General features: G+C 42.8%; 1 protein-coding gene across 1 annotated transcript in view; it reads right to left on the bottom strand.

The window, feature by feature from the left end:
* Positions 1 to 973: 973 nt before the first annotated feature.
* ros1 (c-ros oncogene 1, receptor tyrosine kinase) overlaps positions 974 to 23,614 on the bottom strand; it is a 211,201-nt gene continuing 188,560 nt past the window's right edge. Inside the window, 1 exon segment of the mRNA XM_080204333.1 lies at positions 974 to 1,695. Coding sequence (XP_080060459.1) covers positions 974 to 1,695 — 722 coding nt within the window.

Below are 23,614 nucleotides of genomic sequence, written 5' to 3'. Positions count from 1 at the left end.
ATTGAATAAAAGTACAGTAGCACAGTGGTTAACACCGATGCTTCACAGCGCAGGGACCCGGGTTCGATTCCTGGCTTGAGTCCCTGTCTGTGCGGAGTTTGCACGTTCTCTCCATGTCTGCATGGGTTTCCTCCAGGTACTCCGGTTTCCTCCCACAGTCTTAAGATGGGCGGGTTAGGTTGGTTGGCCACGCTAAATAAAAAATTGCTCTTTGTGTCCTGAGATGTGTAGATTAGAAGGATTAGTGGGTAATTGTGTATGAATATGGGGATAGGGCCTGGGTGGGAGTATAGTTGGTGCAGACTCGATGAGCTGAATGGCCTCTTTCTATACTGTAGGGTTTCTATGATTCTATGATCACAAACAGAGCCTCAAAAATATTTGGGGTGAATGTTAATTTCAAAACCATATCTAAGTTGTTGTGACTGAACTGACATGCCCTCTTCTTCTTAAGCATAGTAAAAAGATAACACCAGGTTAAACTTGTGTTGTCAGACTTCTTATTGTGCCCACCCCTGTCCATTGCCAGCATCTCCACATCAGGGCCTCTATCGACTTATTAAGCACAGTTGATGAAAGTGGAGTAGGCGAGAGTGAATAGGTGAGAAATGGAATAGGTTGTGATAGTAGGAGCCTTACAGCAAACTCACATTCAACCAAACTCGTTTATAATTAAATATTTCACAAGTTTAAGATGTGCGGTCACTAGGATTTGCTTTAGCTTTACACTGAGAACCAGGAATCCTACCCAATCCCCTACAAAAAATAATAACACTGCCCATCAGCATGGCGTCTATCCTGTGAGGACTGCACTCTACACCTAACATAACTGTAGAACAAAAGACATGTTCTAACATATCTTGATCGATTTTAAAATCTGAAAGAAAAATTGCAAATATGGAAAATGATTAGGCCTTTTAGTAGTCAAAAAACTTGTGTGTAAAACATTGGGATAAAACAGATTCTAACTTTATCAGAAGGAAACTGGCTCCTCTAAGTTAGTAGCAGCTGTCATGATATTATTTTGGATTATTGTGACTTATTCTGAAAGATCGCTACTGACTATGCCATTAGTATTTTCCTCAGCCATTCCTTTTGACTCCAACCTTCCATCCGAGTTTCTGCTACATTTAAATGTGTTACTGACCTCAGAGACTTGACAGCTTGCTAAATCATTGATGCCACTATTGTACTTCTCCTTTACTGGCGTAGATGGTGCATAATCCCACTCCACTGTGCTATAGACCAGGGATGGACTGTTGAAACTAAGTTGGGTGCTGATATTCTGAGATTCTGTAGGTATAGCTGTGATAGAAATGGATCTATTTTCTACTTGCTGTGGTAAGGATGTCGAGCATTTAGAAGTCCTATGCAAACTGTACCGTCTACTGTCTTCATTCACGGATTTTCTGTACAGGGGTAGATTTTGCTGTACGCCATTATCCCCCTGCCCAAAGAAGCACGTTGTGCTCAAGACAGATTTCTCATCTTCTGCACTTGTAACATATGAGTAGTTGATCGCTCCATCTTGCAACATGCTCAGTCTCATTTCAAGTGTATCAACCTTTGAGCAGGTATCAGGGGAGTGACGATATGTGACATAATGAAGACCATCTCCTCCTTCACTGGCCATTGATGTCAATGCTATACCAGCAGCAGTGTCATCTTCACTCTTCTGCCTTTCCTGCTCCTCTCCTACAACACAAACAAAAGTTTACGTGATATGAAATTTGAAATTGCTCAAAATACATGGCAGTTTTGATAGGGAAAAAACCCCTATAGATTCATTCTTTTGACACTAAACCAAATTAGGACAGATGACCAAAGCTTGGTCAAAGAGGTAGGTTTAAAAAGGAGCATCTTATAGTTGGAAGGAGAGGTAGAGAGGTTTTCGGGAACCAGCTGGAGACATAGCCATCTCTGGTAGAGTAATCAAAATCGGGCATGCATAAGGGTAGGAGTGCTGATATCTCAGGGTTGTAATCCAGAGGAGGTTACAGAGATAGGGAGCAGCAAGACCATAGCATTATTTGAAAACAAGGATAATAATTTTAAGATCTGCTTAATCGGGAGCCAGTGTAGATTGATATCACAAGAGTGAACTGTGAACAGGATTGGTGTGAGTCAAGATATGGTCTACAGAGTTTAACTTTGGTATTCATGTGATCTTTTACTTCGAGAAAAACCATTCATCAGAGCTGAATATTTGTGCTTGTCCCCGAGTGATTAAAGTGACTTTAGTTTGCCTAGAACCTATTGACAAAAATTTATTGCTTTTAAGTCACATTTTAAACACACTTCTTAACTTTATTGCATTAAACACCAGATCTATGACTGGCCCAATATTATGACAAGCACTGAGATTTAACATGTCTGCAATACAGTATCCCCTTTTCAACATTATCCAGTTTCTCAGTTTCACAGTGCTAACGACAGACATCATTTCTGTGGACATGGGCTGAATGTTTCACTGTTCATTTAGCAGCCACTGAAGTAGGAAAAATTGCAGAGTGAGCGAATCAGTCAAAAAGACATGGAGAGTCTACAATTCAGGATTTGCCCCGCACACAGTGGAGCCATAACTCCACAGCATGTTAGTAATGTCACTGATCATTAACTATCCAGAGTTAGCAATGTCACTGATCATTAATTATCCAGAGACCAAACCTGATTGACTGAAGGTGGATGAGGAGGGAGGGCAGTGCGGGGAGAGGGAAGGGGTGGTTAAGGTCAGAGGCCTGATTTTGGGAGGGAGCTAAGGGATGGGGGTTGGATTGGAAGCCTGGTAGTGTTGTAGACTGAGGGCCTGAAACCCGATGGCGGCACCCAGCTCCAGGTGGTAAGGGTGAAGACTTACCACTTCTAGGAGGCTGTCTCATTCCCGGTGCTCTGCAAACCCAACTCTCAACAGTTAATATTTACAATCTGAGCGGAATTTTCAATTGGGCAGGATTTTCCAGCCAGGCTTGCCCCTTGGTCAATGGATCTTTGCATGGTCCGTGTTCTATCTGCTACAATTCTGTGGTGGGCGGGAACTGAAAAATTCCACCCATTATATAGTTTAAACTTATAAACCACCTCCTTGGATTGGATTAGTCACGCACTTGACTTCAGCATCAGTTAAAACCACAAATGGGTGGGCTAGAGGTGAGTTTGGACAGGGAAATGGATTTGAGGTTGAACCCATTCCCACATGCCCCGCCGCCCCCCCCCCCCCACCCCCCAATCGACCCAAATCCATCGCTTTTTCTAAATTAAAATTCAACACCCAGCCACTGACCTGTTTAACTTCACAGAGGTCAGTCATATGTTCATTTTTGTATCATGTCAACTGTGGCTCGAGTTGGTAGAACTATAATCTGTGAGTCAGCAGCTTGTGGGTTCAAATCCCACTCCAGAGGACAAAAATCCATGCTGATTCAATGTTGCACAACTGGAGTTTCCATCTTTCAGATGAGATGTTAAACCAAGGCCCCATTTGCTCTCTCAGGTGCGTATAAATGGCACATATTTACATCTATATCAATCGCACTAATTCAGATTTCCTGGTCACTTGTGGGAGAATGCTGTGCACAAACGAACTGTCTTGTTTCCTATTTTACAACAGTGACTGCATTTTAATAAGTATTTCATCAGTCATACAACACATTGAGATGTCCTGAGATTGTGCATGACCCCATACAAACATAAGAAATAATGGTAGGTGCAGGCAGAAGGCATGGTAGTGCAGTGGTTAGCACTGCTGCCTCACAGCGCCAGGATCCCAGTTCAATTCTGGCCTCAGGCGACTGTGTGCAGTTTGCACATTCTCCCCGGGTTTGTGTGGCTTTCCTCCGGGCGCTCTGATTTCTTCCCACAGTCCAAAGATATGCGGGTTAGGTTGATTGGCCATGTTAAATTGCTGTTAAAGTCAAGGGGATTAGAATGGTAAAAGTGTGGCGTCACAGGGATAGGCCTGGGTGGGATTGTTGTCAGTGCAGGCTCAATGGGCTGAATGGCCTCTTTCTGCACTGTAGGGATTCTATGATTCAATGATTCTAAACCTGCTCCACTGTTCAGTAAGATCATGAGTGATCTTTGTCCTCCACCATCTCCTCAAGGCAACTGGGGGTGGGCAATAAATGCTGGCTAACCAGCGAAGTCCATATCCCATGAACGAATTTTTAAAAAAACTCCACCTTCCTGCACTATTCCTTTATTCCTTAATTGCCTTTGTACCCAAAAATCTATCAGTCTTTGCGTTCAATATACTTAACTTAGAATCAACACCTCTCTAGAGTAGAGAATTCCAAGGATTCACAACCCTTTGAACAAAAAGAAACAAATGCTTACATTTGTGTAGTACTTTTCATGTCCACCGGAAGTTTCAAACCGCTTTACAGAAATTTTAACAAAACTTCTCGTCTCAATCGTAAATTATCAATCCCTCAATTTGAGATATGACCTTGCATTCTAGATTCCCCAGTCGGGGAAACATATTCTCAGCATTTCCTCTTATATGTTTCAATTAGATCACCTCTCATTATTCTAAACTCTAGGGAATAAGGCCAAAGCCACTCAATCTTTCCTGATGGGGACAATCCTCTCACCCAGAAACTAATCAAATAAACTTCACTTGACTCCCTCTAGGGCAGCTATTTTTTTTCTTAGGTAAGCTGTAGTTTAGTTTATTTCATAATGTAAGCCTACTTATGACACTAACACTGCAATGAAGTTACTTTGAAAATCCCCTAGTTGCCATACTTCAGTTTGGGTACACTTTTGGATTTGATTTGATTTAATTTGATTAATTGTTGTCACATGTATTATCATACAGTGAAAAGTATTGTTTCTTGCTGAGGGAGAATTTAGCATGGCCAATGCACCTAACCAGCACAGTCTTTCAGACTATGGGTGAAAATTGGAGCACCTGGAGGAAACTCACACAGACACAGGGAGAACATGCAGCCTCTGCACAGACAGTGACCCAAGTAGGGATCAAACCTGGGCCCTGGTGTAGTGAGGCAGCAGTGCTAACCACTGTGCCACCTCTTTATTCTTCAATCCTTTCATTATAAAACTATCATATCATTTGCCTTCCTAATTGTTTATCAGCTTTCTGTGGTTCATGTTGAAGAACACCCAGGTCCTTCAGAATGTAAATATTTCCAGTCTCTCACCATTCAAAAAATATTCTTTTTTCAAAACTTTCCTCTCAAAATGGATAACTTCACACTCAGAATACAATGCAACAATCTACCATGTTATTGCTCATGCACGCAACCTATTAATATCCTTTAATAGCCTCACTGCATTCTCCTTATTTTCCCATCATTGTATTGTCACCAAACCTGGGTACATTACACTGTCCCTTCATCAAAGTCACTAATATAGGTTGTAAAAAACTAAGGTCCACTCCCTGCTTTTTGTTCATTAACCAATTTTCAATGGATGCAATTATCCTCAATTCCAATAGCCCTTGAAGGCAGCTAATGGAATGCATTTGGAAAATCCAAATACATCACGTCCACTGATTTCCCCCTTAATCAACAGCTTGATTACTTAAAAAATGCTAGTTTTTCTTGTCTTTTTCTTTGTTGCAATCGATCAGGGAAATTTTCTGCACACAGTGAAATGGGATGGGATTGCACCAGAGTGAAGGAAAATTCCACGCCTTCATCCAGAGTTGCATTCACTCAAGCCCAGGAGGTAGGGCTCAAGTCCCCCAGATGCTTTCCCTTCCTTCCACTTGGTCTACTCTTCTTCCTTGGATTCATGTAGACAGTGGCAGTCAGCCCAGAGTGGCAGAGGAGTAGACTCTCTTGGTGATAGGAATCTTACAGTGTCCTGCTTTGGATAGAGTGAATCTTGCCTCCATAGAGCCAAAGAGGTGGGTCTGTCTACATCTCCCTGTCTACGTCAATGGGGACAAAGTAGAAATGGTTGATAGCTTCAAATTTTTAGCTGTCCAGATCACCAACAACCTGTCCTGGTCCCCCCATGCTGACGCTATAGTTAACAAAGGCCATCAGTGCCTTTACTTTTTCAGGAGACTTGGGAAATTTGGCATGTCACTATAACTCTCACCAACTTCTACAGGTGCATCAGCGAAAGCATTCTTTCTGTTTGTATCACAGCTTGCTATGGCTCCTGCTCTGTCCAAGACCACAAGAAACTACAAAGATCGGGAACGAAGCCCAGTCCCTCACTCAAACCAGCTTCCCGTCCATTGACACTGTCTCCACTTCCTGCTGCCTTGGAAAAGCAGCCAGCATAATCAAGGACCCCATGCACTTCAGACATACCCTCTTCCACCTTCTTCCATCAGGAAAAAGATACAAAAGTCTGAGGTTACTTACCAACCGACTCAAGAACAGCTTCTTCCCTGCTGCCATCAGGCTTTTGAATGGACCTACCTCACATTAAGTTGATGTTTCTCTATACCCTAGCTATGACTGTAATACTACATTCTACACTCTCTCCTTTCTGTCTCTATGAATGGTATGCTTTGTCTGTGTAGCACACAAGAAACGATACTTCTCACTGTATATCAATACATGTGACAGTAATCAAACCAAATCAAAGAATTCCTATCCACGAGCATTCCAGAAGGAGTGAATTCTGGCAGTAGTATTGAGAGCTTCAAGAGATTTTGGAATTGAACCTTAGTGGTGGCAGTCACAGCTCATTGGTAGCACTCCCACCTCAGTACAAACATTGTGATTCCAGGATTTGAACACAAAAGTTCAAAGCTATCATTCTCGTGCAGCACTACCAAACATCTTGTCTTTTATATGAGGCTTTAAAATGAGACTCCATCTTCCCTCTCAGGGTGATATCAACATTTAGAGACTGAAAGTTTGTTTTCCCTTGTGGAAGAGTCTAGAACCAGAGAGCATAATCTCAGATTAAGGGCTCGCCCATTTAAAACAGAGATAAGGAGGAATTTCTTCTCTCAGGGGGTAGTGAATCTGTGCAGTTCTTTACTACAGGGGGCTGTAAGAGGCTGGAATCATTAAACGTGTTCAAGGCTGAGATAGACAGATTTGAATCAGTAAGGGAATCAAGGGATATGGGGATAAACTGGGAAAGTGGAGATGAGGATTATTATATCTGATCAGTCACAATCTCATTGAACAAAGAACAACAGCACGGGAAACAGGCCCTTCGGCCCAACGAGCCCACGCCGCCCTTTCAACATTGTGAGTCCCCTCTCCACCTGTGAACCTTGTCTATGCTTATGGCACTCCACATTGGAAACCATTGAATGGTGAAGCAGACTAAATGGGCTGAATAGCCTATTTCTGCTGCTAGGTCTTATGGCTCCATGGCACTATTTTAAAGAAGTGCAAGGATCCAGTTGCCTTGACCAATATGGTAGCACAGTGGTTAGCCTCACAGCACCAGGGACCTGGGCTCACTTCCCGGCTTGGGTCACTGTCTGTGTGGATTTTGCACATTCTCCCCGTGTCTGCATGGGTTTCCTTTGGGTGCTCTGATTTCCTCCCATATTCTGAAAGATGTGCTGGTTAGGTGCACTGACCCAAATAGGAGCCAGACTGTGGTGACAATGGGAATTTCACAGTAACTTCATTGCAGTGGTAATGGAAGCCTTACTTGTGACTAATAAATAAACTTTACTTTTTACTTTATCTGTCAGTCACATCAAAAAAAATGATCAAGTTGTTATCGCATTCCTGCTTGCGGCGGCTCATTGTATGCAAATTGGCTGCTGCATTTAATGTAGTACAACAGTGGTCACAATTCAAAAGGACTTCATCACTTGAAAAATGCTTTTATACTGTCCTTTCATCGTGAAAGACATTATATAAATGGAAGTCTTTTTTACAAATTAATGATGTTAAAAATACACAAATGCATTTCACTTAATGTTCAAGTAAACAAAATAAATGACGAGGTTAACCTTTTTAGAGCTTCAGGAGCACTTTTGTAGCATGTTCATTAACAGTTAACATGAGAACTAGGAGCAGGGGTAGGCCAGTCAATAAGATCATGGCTGATCTTTTCGTGGACTCAGCTCTACTTACGCACCAGCTCACCATAACCTTCAATTCCTTTACTGTTCAAAAATGTATCTATTATTGCCTTAAAAACATTCAGTGAGATAGTCTCAAGTGCTTCACTGGGCAGGGAATTCCACAGATTTATAACTCAGTCCTAAAACTGCTCCCCCTTAATTTGAGGCCATGCCCCCTAGTTCTAGTTTCATCTGTCAGCGGAAACAACTTCCCTGCTTCTTTCTTATCTATTCCCTTCATTATTTTATATTTCTATAAGATCTCCCCTCATTCTTCTGAATTCCAATGAGTATAGCCTCAGTCTCTCCTCATAAGCCAATCCTCTCAACTCCGGAATCAACCTAGTGAATCTCCTGTGCACCCTCTCCAGTGCCAGTATATCCTTTCTCAAGTAAGGAGACCAAAACTGTACACAGTACTCCAGGTGTGGCCTCACCAGCACCTTATACAGCTGCAACATAATCTCGCTGTTTTTAAACTCCATCTCTTTAGTAATGAAGGACAAAATTCCACGAAATTGCCAATAAAATTGAATTAACAAAAGAGGCAAAATCCACTTGTGCACCATATTTAACAAATTAACCATTCCATGGAGAATATTTAGTTCATCTCAAGTCTGCTTGGTGTTTTTAGGAGGACCAATGATGGTTACTACAAAAAATATTGAATAGTACAGATCAGTTCATTTAAATCTACATTTTAAACAGCATCTTGTATACAGAGTTCACCTGCATGCATAAATGCGATTTAAAGAAGAGAAAACTAATCTTATTAACCATCATATTATTTTTGACCAGATGTTTTATTGCCTAAAATGAAAGATGAGAGTCTGCATTTACAGAGGACACCGTACAGAACATGTTGTCAAGAAAGTTTCAGTTACTGCATTTTGCTCTTTCTCCTGCCCTATTTTAAATGATGCCCCATTAGAAGTAAGTGCAGAGGATTCCATAGGGATCTCTCGAGGATCTGTTTATAATTCCACAGGCTACCTAATTTCATGTATTGCAGCCTCAGATGTTCTTCCACATGCAGCTGGATAGATCAGCATGCTTTAAAAATGTTTTGTCTTTTTTTGAGTGAATGCAGATGCTAGTGGTGAGCTGGTGATGGCTGAGAATCAACTCCCTCTTCCAATGCTGCTTTTGCATTCACATGTCGACTGGAGTCCTTGCCCTGACAGTGACAATCCATCTCGCCTCGTATTGGCTAGAGACGGGATTTTCCAGCCAAGCTGTGGCAGTGCCTGCCACAGAGCAGCCCAACCAAAATATAAGTTTATTTATTCGTGTCACAAGTAAGCTTACATTAACACTGCAATGGTTACTGTGAAAATCCCCTAGTCCGGTGCCTGTTTGGGTACATAAAAACATAAAAACTAGGAACAGGAGTAGCCCATCTGGCCCCTTGAGCCTGCTCCACCATTCAATAAGATCATGGCTGATCTTTTTTTGGACTCAGCTCCACTTATCCACCCGTTCACCTTAACCCTTAATTCCTCTACTGTTCAAAAAATTATCTATCCTTGCCTTAAAAACGTTCAATGAGGTAGCCTTCACTATTTCACTGGGCAGGGAATTCCACAGATTCACAACCCTTTGGTTGAAGAAGTTCCTCCTCAACTCAGTCCTAAATCTGCTTCCCCTTATCTTGAGGCCATGTCCCCTAGTTCTAGTTTCATCTGCCAGAGGAATCAACTTCCTTGCTTCTATCTAATCTATTCCCTTCATAATCTTATGTTTCTATCAGATCTCTCCTCATTCTTCTGAATTCCAATGAGTATAGTCCCGGTACTCAGTCTCTCCTCATAAGCCAATCCTCTCAACTCTGGAATCAACCGAGTGAATCTCTTGTGCACCCCCTCCTGTGCCAGTATATCCTTTTTCAGGTAAGAACACTGAGGGAGAATTTAGCATGGCAAATGCACCTAACCAATATAGCTTTCCGACTGCGGGAGGAAACTGGAGCACCCGGAGAAAATGGGGAGAACGTGCAGATGGGGAGAAGGTGCAGAGTCCGCACAGACAGTGACCCAAGCCGAGAATCAAACCCGGGTCCCTGGCGGACTTTGAGCGGGATTGGATGATCCTGGTGGTGGGCAGGGCTGGAAAATCCCAGCCTTCTTGATCACTGGGTAGATTGTTAGTAAGTGTGTTAAAGCTTTCACAGACTTGGGTTTCTGCAAAGATCTGACTGTGGAGGGGTAAACCAACCAGTATAACCATGATCTACGTGAGACCCAGTGATATCAGTCCTCAAAAATACTGGGAAGATGGCATGGAGTAGGGGATCAAAATATGACAATATCTGGATCATTTCACCAACTTCCGGATTGTCCACGAGGAAATTAGGAAGCAATGTTTTATGAGAGAGAAGATATGCTTCCATTTAAATGGGTAGAATTGGCACTCGTTCTGGGGATGGTGAATGCTCTTTCATGGTTGAGATCACCAATAATCTGTCCTGGTCTCTCTACACCGCCTCTGTAACTAAGAAAGCCCACCAACATCTCTACTTTCTCAGGAGGCTAAGAAAATTTGGCATGTCCACTACGACTCTCACCAATTCTTACAGATGCATCATAGAAAGCATTCTTTCTGGTTGTATCACTGCTTGGTATGGTTCCTGCTCTAACCAAGACTACAAGGAAATACAAGCCTCCCATCCACTGACTCCAACTATACTTCCTACTGATTCGGGAAAGCAGACAGCATAATCAATGATCCCACACACCCTGGACTTTCCCACTTCTACCTTCTTCCATTGGGAAAAGATACAACAGTTTGAAAACACATATTAACAGCTTCAAGAGCAACTTCTCCCCTGCTGCCATCAGACTTTTGAATGGTCCTATCATATAGTAAGCTGATCTTTCTCTTCACCGTATCTGTAACTGCAACAGTACATCCTGCACCCTATCCTTGCCCTCTCCCCTATGTACTCTATGAATGGCGTGTTTTGTTTGTATAGCATGCAAGAAACAATACTTTTCACTATATCCCACTACATGTGACAATAATAAATCAAATCGAATCAAGGGATAAGGATGTGTGTCAAATGAAACTAGGAAAGAATGGAACAGGGAAACAAAGGAGAGAATAGAAGGTAGAAACAGATTTAAAAAGTATTTGGCCAAAAGGATAGTATGCAGCAAGAATAAAGGAGCTGAGGGGACAAAACAACGGAGTAATAGGTCCAAATTTTACCACCTCACCTGTCCCAGAATCAGGGCACGCAAGACTCGCAGAATGGAAATTCCCCTTGGCCTCGGAGTGGGATTTGACAAACTCACCCGAGAGAAGTCGTAAAATCCCACTGGTAGTTGGCAGGGAATATAGGGATGAGGAAAACAAAGTAAAAAAGATTAGCTTTAAGATCCTTCATTCTCCTTTCAACAGAGCAGAAGAAACTGCTTATATGGCACTATTTGAGTATGGGAAATAAACTGGGCAATTACAAGCAATTATGTCACAGGAAGGTATAGAATTAATAGCAATAATATAAACTTGGCTGCAAACTATGCAAGATTGACTGAAAATAAGCATATCAAGTTGTAACAATTTTAGGAGGAACAGAATAGGCAAGGGGGAGGTGGAGTAGCAATATTAGTAAAGGAAGGAATATGTAGAAAAGTTTCAGTGCAGTAAGAGACCATTCAGCCCATTGTGGCTGTGCTAGCCAGTAAGAAAAAAGGAGACCACCTACTCATGTTAATCCCACTTTCCAGCACCTGGTCCATATCCTTACAGATTCCAGCGCTTCAATGCAGATCCAGGTACCTTTTAAATGAGTTTAGTGTTTCAGCCTTAACCACCAAGTCAGGCAGCAAATCCAGATGCCCACCATCCTCTGAGTGAAAACATTTTCCCTTATGTCCCCTCTAATCCTTCTACCAATCACCTTATATCTGTGCCCCTTGGTAACTGACCCCTCTGCTTGGGGAAACAAGTCTTACCAGTCTTCCACCAACTCAAAAAATATTTTGCTTTTCCATTTTTATACCAAATGGGATTAAAGGGGGAGCAGCTCATTATTGCCAGACTATTATTCCAGAAACCCAGCTAATGTTCTGGGGATCCAGCTTCGAATCCTGCCACGATAGATGGTGGAATTTGAATTCAGTAAGAAAAAAATCCAGAATTAAGACTCGACTGATGATCACAAAATCATTGCTGATTGTCGGAAAAACTCATCTGGTTCATTAATGTCCTTTAGGGAAGGGAATCTGCTGTCTTTACTGGGTCTGGCCTACATGCAACGCCACAGCCACAGCAATGTGGATGACTCTCAATTTCCTTCAGGAAACTAGGGATAGGCAATAAATGCCCAGCCAGCGACGCCCATGAATGAATACAATAAATTGAACATTTCTCCACATTTTGTTCAATCTGTATTCTTGTCCATTCATTTAGCCTGTCCAACTCCTGTTGCAGCCTCCCCACAACATACTTTCCCAAATAACTTGGTGTCATCAGCTGCTTTAAAATAGAACCATGGGATCGTTACCGTGCACGTGTGTGGGCAGACGGGTTATTTCGGGAAGGTTTCATATTCAAAATATGACCTGCTCTTTTCTCTATTAGTAACTGTTCAGTTTTAGATCACAGACAACATGTGATTTATCTGTTGATATTTAGAAAGCAAGACAAAGATTCTACATCGAGAATGCATTTTTTTTGGAATGCGAGTGAAAAGGTATTTCAGCTGTTTTAATGATAAATATTAATTGAAGGAAATCAACGTCAACCATGACAAGCACTCTGACTGGTTAAAAACATCTCTTGAGAAGAACAGCAAGCAATTGTATTATCATGATCTAGGCAGCACGGTGGCACAGTGGTTAGCACAGCTGCCTCATAGCACCAGTTCAATTCTGGCTTGGGTCACTGTCTGTTTGGAGTTTCCACGTTCTCCCTGTATCTACGTGGGTTTCCTCTGGGCGTTTTGGTTTCCTCCCTCAATTCCAAGATGTGCGGGTTAGGTTGATTGGCCATGCTAAATTGTCCCTTAGTGTCAGTGGTTCTTATCGGATAAATTCGTGGCTTAAGGGGATAGAGCCTGGGTGGGATTATTGTCGGTGCAGGTTCGGTGGGCCGAATGGCCTTCTTCTGCACTGAAGGAACATTAAACTTCTCTGCATTTTATGTGATAATTTGATTCACAACATGTTGTTGAGGACATTACATTGGCAGGCATACCGATAGAGAGTTCATCAGCTCATAAACTGCTTTAATGGCCAACAATAAGAAGATGATGCTGATTCCTGTTGGTCTAAAAGGAGCCATGCTCAGTCTTGCCCCCATTTGATAGGCATCCATTATACTGAGGCAGTGAGGTACCCCCAATACTGCTGGATTCTGCCCCTCCATTGGGTCTGGGTCCTTCTGAGCTGCCAGCACCGAATCCTTCCTTTGTTCCCAGAATGCAAAAATCCTCTCCCAGTTTCAATGAAATCTTAAAACTGTATTCTCAATGATGCAACATCCTAGGACCCTCCCACTCTTAGGACCTGCCTCAATGCTTGCAAGCCACAGAACTTAAGCAAGAAATTCATGAAAACCTTGCATGTGCCACGCACTTCATGTATTCCTGTAAAGTAACACTTATTTGCTACTTCTCTCATTTTCGCCATGCAGAGTCTCTCTTTGTGTGTTCTCACAAATGGCAATGTGCGCCATATAACACCACTAGCCTAAGGCTCACTTTAAAATGGTTATTTTCAAAGCCTTTGCCACTTTTAAAAGCAATTAAGCAATGCATTTCTTGCCAGAAAAACACTGCACCGAGTTTCATTCTATCAAAAGTATTTTATCAATGCGAATGCTTTATTTATAACATATATTTCACTGTTTACTTTTAATTTAATTTGATTTTCAAGCCCTCAAAGGCCTTGTCAAATTGGAGTATGAAGCTTTAATTATAGTGAATAATGTTGATAATTCCTCCCTACCCTCCCTCCCTTTTCCTGGTACAGTTTAGGATCTGTGTGCACTCATATAAAGAGTAATGAAAACACCACTCTTGGCCAAATAACTAAAATAGAAACAGCCATTGCATTTCTCAAATAGTTCCCTATTCATAAGAAAATATAAGGCATAGTGCATCACTTTTAGAGGCAATGCAACTGCATGCAAAAAACATAACGTTACTTCTGAAGATCATGAATCACAAGGTTTTTACATCTGTTCAGCATGTCGTGCCCCTCAATCATTTGAATGTAGTTCTGCCATGTGCTTCCAGAAGTCACAATGAGATCACTGTTTTCTGGTGCGCAGTGGTGGCAGTCTGTCAAAACCCAACGTTTATTTTCAGGAAAAAAGTTAAACAAAAGTGGAGGCCAAAATTCACAGCATTTTTACCATTCGTCACCGTTGATGTGAGATATTAAAGATGCTGGATAGGAGCACAACAGTTTACTTCTTTTGCAACAGGTTGCTCTGCAGAAATCCCATCATCAATGGTGCTGATTTCAGACGATCACAGATCCCCTCTTTCTGACTGACAGTTTTGCCATCTCTATTTATTTACTATGAGCGCAGTTTGATCTCCTCCTATTCCCCAACACAACTTTAGTACCTTCAAATGGATTTTTCTTGTGGAGAAGGCAAGCTGCTCATTACACAACTTAAGCTTGAGAATTAAAGCTTCAATGTTAACGCTTAAAAGTTAAAGTTTATTTATTAGTCACAAGTAGCTTACATTAACATTGCAATGATGTTACTGTGAAAAATCCCCTAGTCGCCACACTCCAGCGACTGTTCAGGTACACTGAGGGAGAATTTAGCACAGCTAATGACTTAACCGGCACGTTATTTTTGAAGTCGAGCACCCGGCAGAAACCCTTGCAGACATGGGGAGAATGTGCAGACTCCGCGCAGAGGGTGACCCCTGGAATGGAAAGCCAGGAAGGATCCCAGGTTCCCGGTGCTGTGAGGCAGCAATGCTAACCATTGTGCCACATGCCCCCCACACATTGCTGTAAAAAGTGCTGCAAGCCAGATTTTGTGGTCAGTGAAAAGTAACAGAAGAAAGCTGCCTGGTGTCTTGGTGACATGGTTTTCTCCTCTCCACACCACAGTTTAAATCTAGCGCCAAGTCAAGGGGATACTTTGGTATAAAGGTTTAGAGAATGGAAACAGGCCCTTCAGCCCAAATTGTCCATGCTGCCCAGTTTTAACCATTAAGATAATCTCAATTGCCCACATTTGACACATATCCCGTTACACCAATCTTACCCATGTAATTATCTAAATGCTTTTTAAAAGACAAAATTGTACCCGTCTCTACTACTACCTCTGGCAACTTGTTCCAGACACTCACTGCTTTCTATGTGAAATAATTGGCCCTCTGGTTCCTTTTGTATCTCTCCCCTCTCACCTTAAACCTATGCCCTCTAGTTTTAGATTCCCCTACCTTTGGGAAAAGATGTTAACTATCTACTTTATCTATGCCGCAAGGATGTAAGCAACCAATCACATTGAAGTATTCACATGCAGTGAACCAGGAAGGCTAAAAAGCACTTAAAATCCTTTACCTGAAATTGAAATGTTCAGACAGCAAAATAATTGATTTAATTAAGATAGAAACTAGTATAACACTAAAGGTCAATTGTTTTAAATGTGTACTTTCTTTTTATTATCAAAGCATCTGATATTCCACAAATATAAAATTAGTTTCTCAGGGCCAGTAAGGGTACTTGGGAGTAATTACTAAGTTAGCATGCTGTTTAAAAACCCAGTCACACTTCAGTCACAAGGTGCAACCTTTCCCAGGGTTTGTACAGACAAACTAGCAGTGTCAGAATGGAAGTTCCCTTTGATTCATAAGACTTCTCATCAATTGTGCTTTTGGAGGAAGGGGGCATATCGTAGCAGTGCACCTGATGGACAAACATAGAAATCAGTGATGGCAGTGCCTGGACTTCCTGCACACGGGCAGACTTCAGAAGGTGCCGACAGCACTGCCATTATTTTTACCACCAAACCTGAGCCATTGTCATTTGCTGATATTCCACCACCTCTGTTGACATGCATTGCTTATAGTTCTTTCAACGCCTCCACCAATGCCTCTAATTTGTCATAAGACTAAGGAAATTTGGCATGTCAGCTACGACTTTCGCCAACTTTTACAAATGCACCATAGAAAGCATTCTTTCTGTTTGTATCACAGTTTGGTATGGCTCCTGCTTTGCCCAAGACTGCAAGAAACTATAAAAGGTTGTGAATGTAGCCAAATCCATCACGTAAACCAGCCTCCCATCCATTGACTTTGTCTACACTTCCCGCTGCCTCAGCAAAACAGCCAGCATAATTAAGGATTCCATGCACCCAAGACATTCTCTCTCTTCCACCTCTTCCTTCGGGAAAAAGATACAAAAGTCTGAGGTCAGGTACCAACTGACTCAAGAGCAGCTTCTTCCCTGCTGTTGTCAATGGACTTGAATGGATTTACCTTGCATTAAGTTGATCTTACTCTACACCCTTGCTACGACTGTAACACTACATTCTGCACTCTCTCATTTCCTTCTTTATGAACGATACGTTTTGTCTGTATAGCGCGCAAGAAACAATACTTTTCACTGTATGTTAGTACATGTGACAATAATAAATCAAATCAAATCTTTCTTCAAAAACATTTTAACTGAGCAATTAAACCATATTGCTCAAACTGGCCTCATATTGGACCTTGCACCCATCAGACAGAAGATTGGTTTGTGACATTGATTCAAGCTGAATTCAAGCTCTACTGAGATTGAAACAGCATTGGCAAACACCCAAAGCTGGGAGTGGCACTGCCTGATGGATGGCCCCTTGGAAAACATACAATGACAAATCATAAATCAGTGAATAAGCGACATATGAGAATTCCAACAAAATGAGCTTGGAAAACATTTACATGTACATAGCATGGTTCCCCAGCAGCAAAGAGATAAACGAACATACGTTTTGAATATTTTTTGGAATTATTGTTTTAAAACTCCTTCATTCTTCTTTGAATAGTGATCTCAACATCCGGAAAAATTTTGACTGCTCTTTTAAATATTACTCCAAAAGGTCAATGCTGCCTGATTTTACTGGGCATGTCCTATACTCTGTGGCTGTTCAACTATCTCCTATCATAATTGCACTGTGATTCCTTCCTATATGATAGGCACTGTGAATAAATTCTCTGTTGCAGGCGTTAATCCTCAATGTATCAACAGAGTGGCGAGTACTGTAATAAAATTAACTTTAAGAGGCACTGATATTAATAGGGAGGCAGGAAAGGAGTGAATTGTGGGAAGGCAACTTTTCAGCCAGGAGAAACTGATTTCCCTCCGGTTCAACTGAATTTAATGGCGGGACGTGATTACATTTTTGGGAATCTATTTTCTGGCCCCAAGCCGCCAGATTGAGGAGCCAGTTGGCTGAATTGGCCCTTGAGCAGACAGGCCTCCAGCACTAAGCTGCAGCTCAGGAACAGTGATGAAGCAAGGAGAGATTGGGGGGGAGGGGCGGGACACGGAGTGGTGAAGCTTCGATGGGGTAGCTGAAGAGATTGAGGGTAGGAGGAAAGTTGGCCAGATTGAAGGACACTAAAAGAGTATTGGATTTTGAGAGGTTGAGTGAGTGGAAAGGCGTCAGGGTCACTGGAGAGGCTAACAGGTTTGCTGGATGTTCCAGGAGAGACCACCCTGCCCTCACAGGTATTTACCTGGTCCATGTTATAGTCCTTGCTGGACCTCTTGTCACGTTTCTCTGAGGCTCAGAGAACTCGGCTAATTAGTGTTAAGCTAGACACAAAAAATATCTGAGGCTCATTCATTTATAAAATATATAAATGAGTGAGCTGCCTCCTTGATCTGGAGGTGAGTGGGTTCAAAGAAAATTGGGTTCCAGTTTGAGGTTTTAACATTATATTATCCTGACACAAATCCATCCAAACTTTGGGAGTGAAAATTCTGCCTGAGAGTCCTGACAGGGTTTTACATGACTCTTATTTCTTGACTACCCTTTATAGAAACTGATTTTCTTTTTAAAAAAAAACTGACAGAAAGAAGTGCTTTTTAAAAAAATAAACCAGACCCTGACAGCTCTCTGCTATCGACAGGAATTTGTCTACCACTTCAGAACCAATTATTTACATAGAACTTTAAGTGCGATCCAAGCAAGAGGCCAGTACAGTGCAAGTGACCACAGCTTTGAATATTTATTCTTCAGGATCTTTTCAGCCATCCATGAGGGACCTAGAAGGAGTGGGCCATTACTTATTGCAGTGCTGAATTCAGAGATTCATCAAGGCTTGGTTAAGGCATGTGCTCAGCACGTGCACCTTGGTACCAATCCCACACTGCTGACATCAGGGCAATAAGGACTCTTTCAAATTGCTATTTCCCACCCCCCACAATCAACAGCAGAAAACTCGGAAAGCCGGCAGCAGAATTTTGAAAACCAAATCTTTCAAGGGGTGGCACGGTGGCACAGTGGTTAGCACTGCTGCCTCACAGTGCCAGAGTGCCGGATTCGATTCCTGGCTTGGGTCACAGTCTGTGTGGAGTTTGTACGTTCTCCCCATGTCTGCATGGGCTTCCTCCAGGTGCCAGTTTCTTCAAACAGTCCAAAGATGTGCAGGTTAGGTTGACTGGCCATGCTAAATCGGCCCTCAGTGTCAGAGAGACTAGCTAGAGTAAGTGCATGAGATTATGGGGATCAGACCTGGGTGGGAATGTGGTCAGTGTAGACTTGATGGGCTGAATGGCCTCCTTCTGCACTGTAGGATTCTATGAGTCTATGAACGTCGGCACTATTCAAAACAGCAAACTCCAAAACACTGATGGATATACATCAGGATCTCACTGCCGAAGTCAAACCAAGCCTGACTCAACGATTCATCAGTGCTAAACCATGAGTGACTCAGTTAGATGACCCACCAATTTTTCTGCTGCCTCCTTGCTTGGTTGTTAGCACTGCTGCCTCACAGCATCATGGACCCAGATTTGATACCTGACTCAGGACACTGTCTGTTGTGGAGACAACACGTTCTCTCTCTGTGTCTGCGTGGGTTTCCTCCGGGTGCTCCAGTTTCCTTCTGCAGCCCAAAAAGACATGCTAACTTGTGCATTGGCCATGCTAAATTCTCCCTCTGTGTACCCGAGCAGGCATCAGAACATGGGCAACTAGGGAATTTTCACAGTAACTTCATTGCAGTGTTCATGTAAGCCAACTTGTAACACTAATAAATAAGCTTTAACCTTTATAGTGGAAAAGCTTCATTCTTTTTTGGCCAGCTATCATCTGTAACAAATCCAAATAGACATTGCTATGCTGCACATTATGTATCATTTGCTGTACTTTCATTTAAGCTCCAACTGGAACAACAAACAGGAAACAACTGAACTATGTTAATACATATAACTGTAAGACAGTAATAGTGGACACGATCTTGGAACAAACAGCACTTAGAATACATAGAACACCTGCAGTGCAGAAGGAGACCATTTGGCCCATCGAACCTGCACCAACAACAATCCCTCCCAGGCCCTATCACTGTAACCCCATATATTTACCTACCAATCCCCCTGACATTCCCAACACTCAAGGAACAATTTAGCATGGTCAATCAACCTAATCCGCACACTTTTGACTGAAACCAGAGCACCCGAAGGAAACCCATGCAGACACTGAGAGAATGTGCATAAGAACATAAGAAATAGGAGTAGGAATAGGCCATCTAGCCCTTAGAGCCTGCCCCGCCATTCAATAAGATCATGGTTGATCTGACGTGGATCAGTTCCACTTACCCGCCTGCTCCCCATAACCCTTAATTCCCTTATTGATCAGAAATCTATCTACCCGTGACTTAAACATATTCAACGAGGTAGCCTCCACCACTTCAATGGGTGGAGAATTCCAGAGATTCACCATCCTCTGACAGAAGTTCCTCCACAACTCTGTTCTAAACTGCCCCCCCGCCCCGCCAACCAACACCACCACCACTATTTGAGGCTGTGCTCTCTAGTTCTGGTTTCCTTTTTAAGTGGAAAGAATCTCTCTACCTCTACCCTATTTAGCCCCTTCATTATCTTGTAAGTCTCTATAAGATCACCCCTCAGCCTTCTAAACTCCAATGAGTACAGGCCTAATCTACTCAATCTCTCCTCATAAGCTAATCCCCTCATCCCCTCATCTCAGGTATCTTCTCTGTACTCCCTCCAAGGCCGATATATCCTTTTGCAAATAAAATATTTTTATTTGGGACGTAAAAAAGGCCATCCGGCAATTAAATTTTAAGTTTGACCGTTTCAAAGTTGGGGCTGTCCATTATTTGGGATCAAGGGCACATTTAGTAAAATTTGCAAGACGATTTATGTCTTGCATGGACATGGCTTTTTTTTAAAAAATAAGCTTGTTTAGTGCCAGCGGTAGCAATTGAGATTGGTGCGGAGTGGGCTCTCCAGCAGTTCTTGCATCCCATCCTCTGCTTTCACTTCATACACTGAAGTTTCAAAAGTGCCACTTGTGCTGAAACACAAGTCAGCCAGCAAAAACAGTCAAAAGGTGGAGTTTCCCCATTCCGCCGAAGTTAGTGGTGAGTGGGTTCGGTCAATCTAGCAAGAGGCAAAAAGTCAGAAACCTGCTGGTGTAAAATGCAATTCCCCCAATGGTGGGTTAATGATGGGTCAGGCTTCCCGCTGACAGGTGGCGTGAATGCCAATTGAATTCATTTGCAGCTCATGAATGTCGACTGAAACAGCTGCCCACCAGCATCCTGTCACGCCTTCCAGTCTTGCACCACACCAGCATGAAATTATGTCAGCCTTGAACCTGATTGCCAATGAGTGGCGTGAACAAGGTAGTCTTCCAATTGTAAGAGACTTTGAATTTTTTTTATTCATTCATGGGACAAGGGCGTTGCTGGCTGGCCAGTATTTATTGCCCATCCCTAGTTGCCCTTGAGAAGGTGGAGGTGAGCTGCCTTCTTGAATTACTGCAGTTGATGTGCCGTGGACAGACCCACAATGTCATTAGGGAGGGAATTCCAGTATTTTGACCCAATGACTGCAAAGGAATAGTGATATATTTCCAAGTCAGGGTGGTGAGTGACTTGGAGGGAAACTTGCAGGCGGTGGTGTTGCCATTTATCTGCTTCCCTCGTCCTTCTAGATGGAAGTGGTCGTGAGTTTAGAAGATGCTGTCTAAGGATCTTTGGTGAATTGCTGCAGTGATCTTGTTGATAGTACACATTGCTGCTACTGAGCATCGGTGGTAGAGGGCTGCTTTGCCCTGGATGGTGTCAAGCTTCTTGAGTGTTGGTGGAGCTGCACCCATCCAGGCAAGTGGGGAGTATTTCATCACACTCCTGACTTGTGCCTTATAGACGGTGGACAGGCTTTAAGTGGTCAGGAAGTGAGTGCAACAAACCCTTTCTGTCATAATGCTGTGCTGCTCCTGATGTGCTATTCACTGTTCCATTCCTGCCCTCCATCTCTATGCCAAGCTGGTCTTCATGGACAGCACCGTGCTACAGGGCCCTCCTACGTCATTAACTCAATAATGCATCTGTGGTTGAGGGGAGAGGGGTGGCCTGATGAATACAAAGGGGGCAATATGGAAAGAGTGGGGTGAAGGCCAATGGCTTAAATGGTAGCAGAGGGGAAAAGGAAGTGGATGAAGATGATGAACAGTGGAAGGTGGACCCCGATAAGCTTGCATGAGAAGCCCACAAACAAGGGATACTACAACATTTACTGGGGAGGGGTGGACGAAGCCTTTGGATGCAGTGTGCAGAGGTCCAAGTAGGGCATGTGTACCTTGCTTGTGGGGGATGGATTCAGGGGAAGGTGGTTGAATCCAGGGAAAGACTTCTTATTATTTTCGTCTGGATTGTTGACATCTGCACAGTCTGGTGAAGCGAGGTAACTAGAGAGAGAGATATGAGTACGCTGGACTGGTCTTTAAAGATGGCGCCATCAGCTGAGAATAGGGAGGATGAATCAGCTGCTGGTCTGCCAGGAGACTTAGAGGGGAATTTGCCTGTGCATAATTAATGAGCGTAGAATCTGGTGTGGGATCCCACCATTCTGGCCAATGGAAAATGTGCCGCTGAAGACACCCACCATCCCATATAGTCTCCAAAATAGGGAATTCCACCCAAAATACATCCAATAGAATGGAATACCACAGCTGTATAATTATGGGTGCAACTGTTAAGGACACCACAGCAGCACATTTTTTAAACTTTGAAATGAATAGTTTGGGTCATTTGTAACTTTTCCCGTCAATATAGTTCTATTGTGCATAATATTACACAGTCATGTTTTTTGTTTAGTGAAGCCTGTCGTGGTTTTCAAAGTGGAAGGTTGGGTTTCTAATCCGATGTTCTGCCAAATTATGTTTTTTGCTTCCAACTGCTACCCCTATCTAACCACACACTTCATTCACAATTACTACTCCTGCATTGGGTCAGGGAAAATATGAGGCCTTAAGCTCCCCAAATCACACTGCAAATATAATCCCAAGCTAAGGGACAGAATCACAAAACCTGCAGTACCTATCATCAGCAACTGCACTGGTAAAATCTTTTCAGGCACAACTTTCTTTTGTCATTGCAGACCTTCTGAATACAACAGGTGACAAGTATTTTCAGTTGATCAGAGCGACAGAAACAGTACAGTGTAAGGTTTATTTCTGTCTAGCTTCCTTGTCAGTTTTTTTTTATATATGTTCATGGAATGAGGGCAATGGAGGCAAGGCCAGCATTTGTCATGCTTGATTGTCTTTGAGAAGGTGACGGTGAGCAGCAGTTCATATGATGTAGTTACACCCACAATGCTGTTAGGTAGGAAGTACCAGGATCTTGTCCCGGTGACAATGAGGAACGGTGGTATCCTTCCAAGTCAGGATAATGTCAAAGGAGCCTTGGCAAGTCATTGCAGTTAATCTTGGAAACGGTACATGCTGCTGCCATCGTGCACCAGTGGTGGAGTCAATGAATGTGAAGGGTGGAGGAGGGGTTGCCAAACAGCAGGTTGCTGTGCCCTGGATGACATTGAGCTTCTTCTGTATTGCTGGAGAGGCCATTAAGTGGAATGTTGAGTTCACTGTGCGCATGCTGATGTCTTCAGCAATATGCTATCTGGTGTGACTTGCCCCATTTGCTGTGTGCTGTAAATGCCATTTTGGAGTCTATAGCCTCCAGGTACCAATGAAGGACAATTCCACAACTAACGGCCAGATTGTTACGGCCATTCACGCCGGTGGGATTTTCCCATCCCGCTGCAGTGAACGGAGATTTATCTGAGTGCTAAGTTCTCCGATTTTGCAGCAGCAGGAATGTGGCACAAACAGCCAATAAGATCGCACCCAATGTGTTAAATAAAATTACACTGGATTGACTTTTGCATCTATATTCCAATGGGAAAGTAATCAAATCAAATTGCGCAATGTACACATTTTTGGCAGGTTGGATCAGGATTCAATTCATTCAAGGCCCTCTTGGAGGATATGTGCCATCATCGGCTGCGGGTCTCCAAGAGCACGGTGTGGCACTTTAGTGAGGTGCTCACATACCTGACACCTCAGGGAAGGGGTGGCCACCCGCTCCCTGTGGATGTGAAG

Source organism: Carcharhinus amblyrhynchos, chromosome 15, assembly GCF_965287045.1.
Source record: "Carcharhinus amblyrhynchos chromosome 15, sCarAmb.v2.hapA, whole genome shotgun sequence".
Taxonomy (NCBI): Eukaryota; Metazoa; Chordata; class Chondrichthyes; order Carcharhiniformes; family Carcharhinidae; genus Carcharhinus; species Carcharhinus amblyrhynchos.
This window is presented reverse-complemented; position numbering and strand designations above follow the sequence as displayed.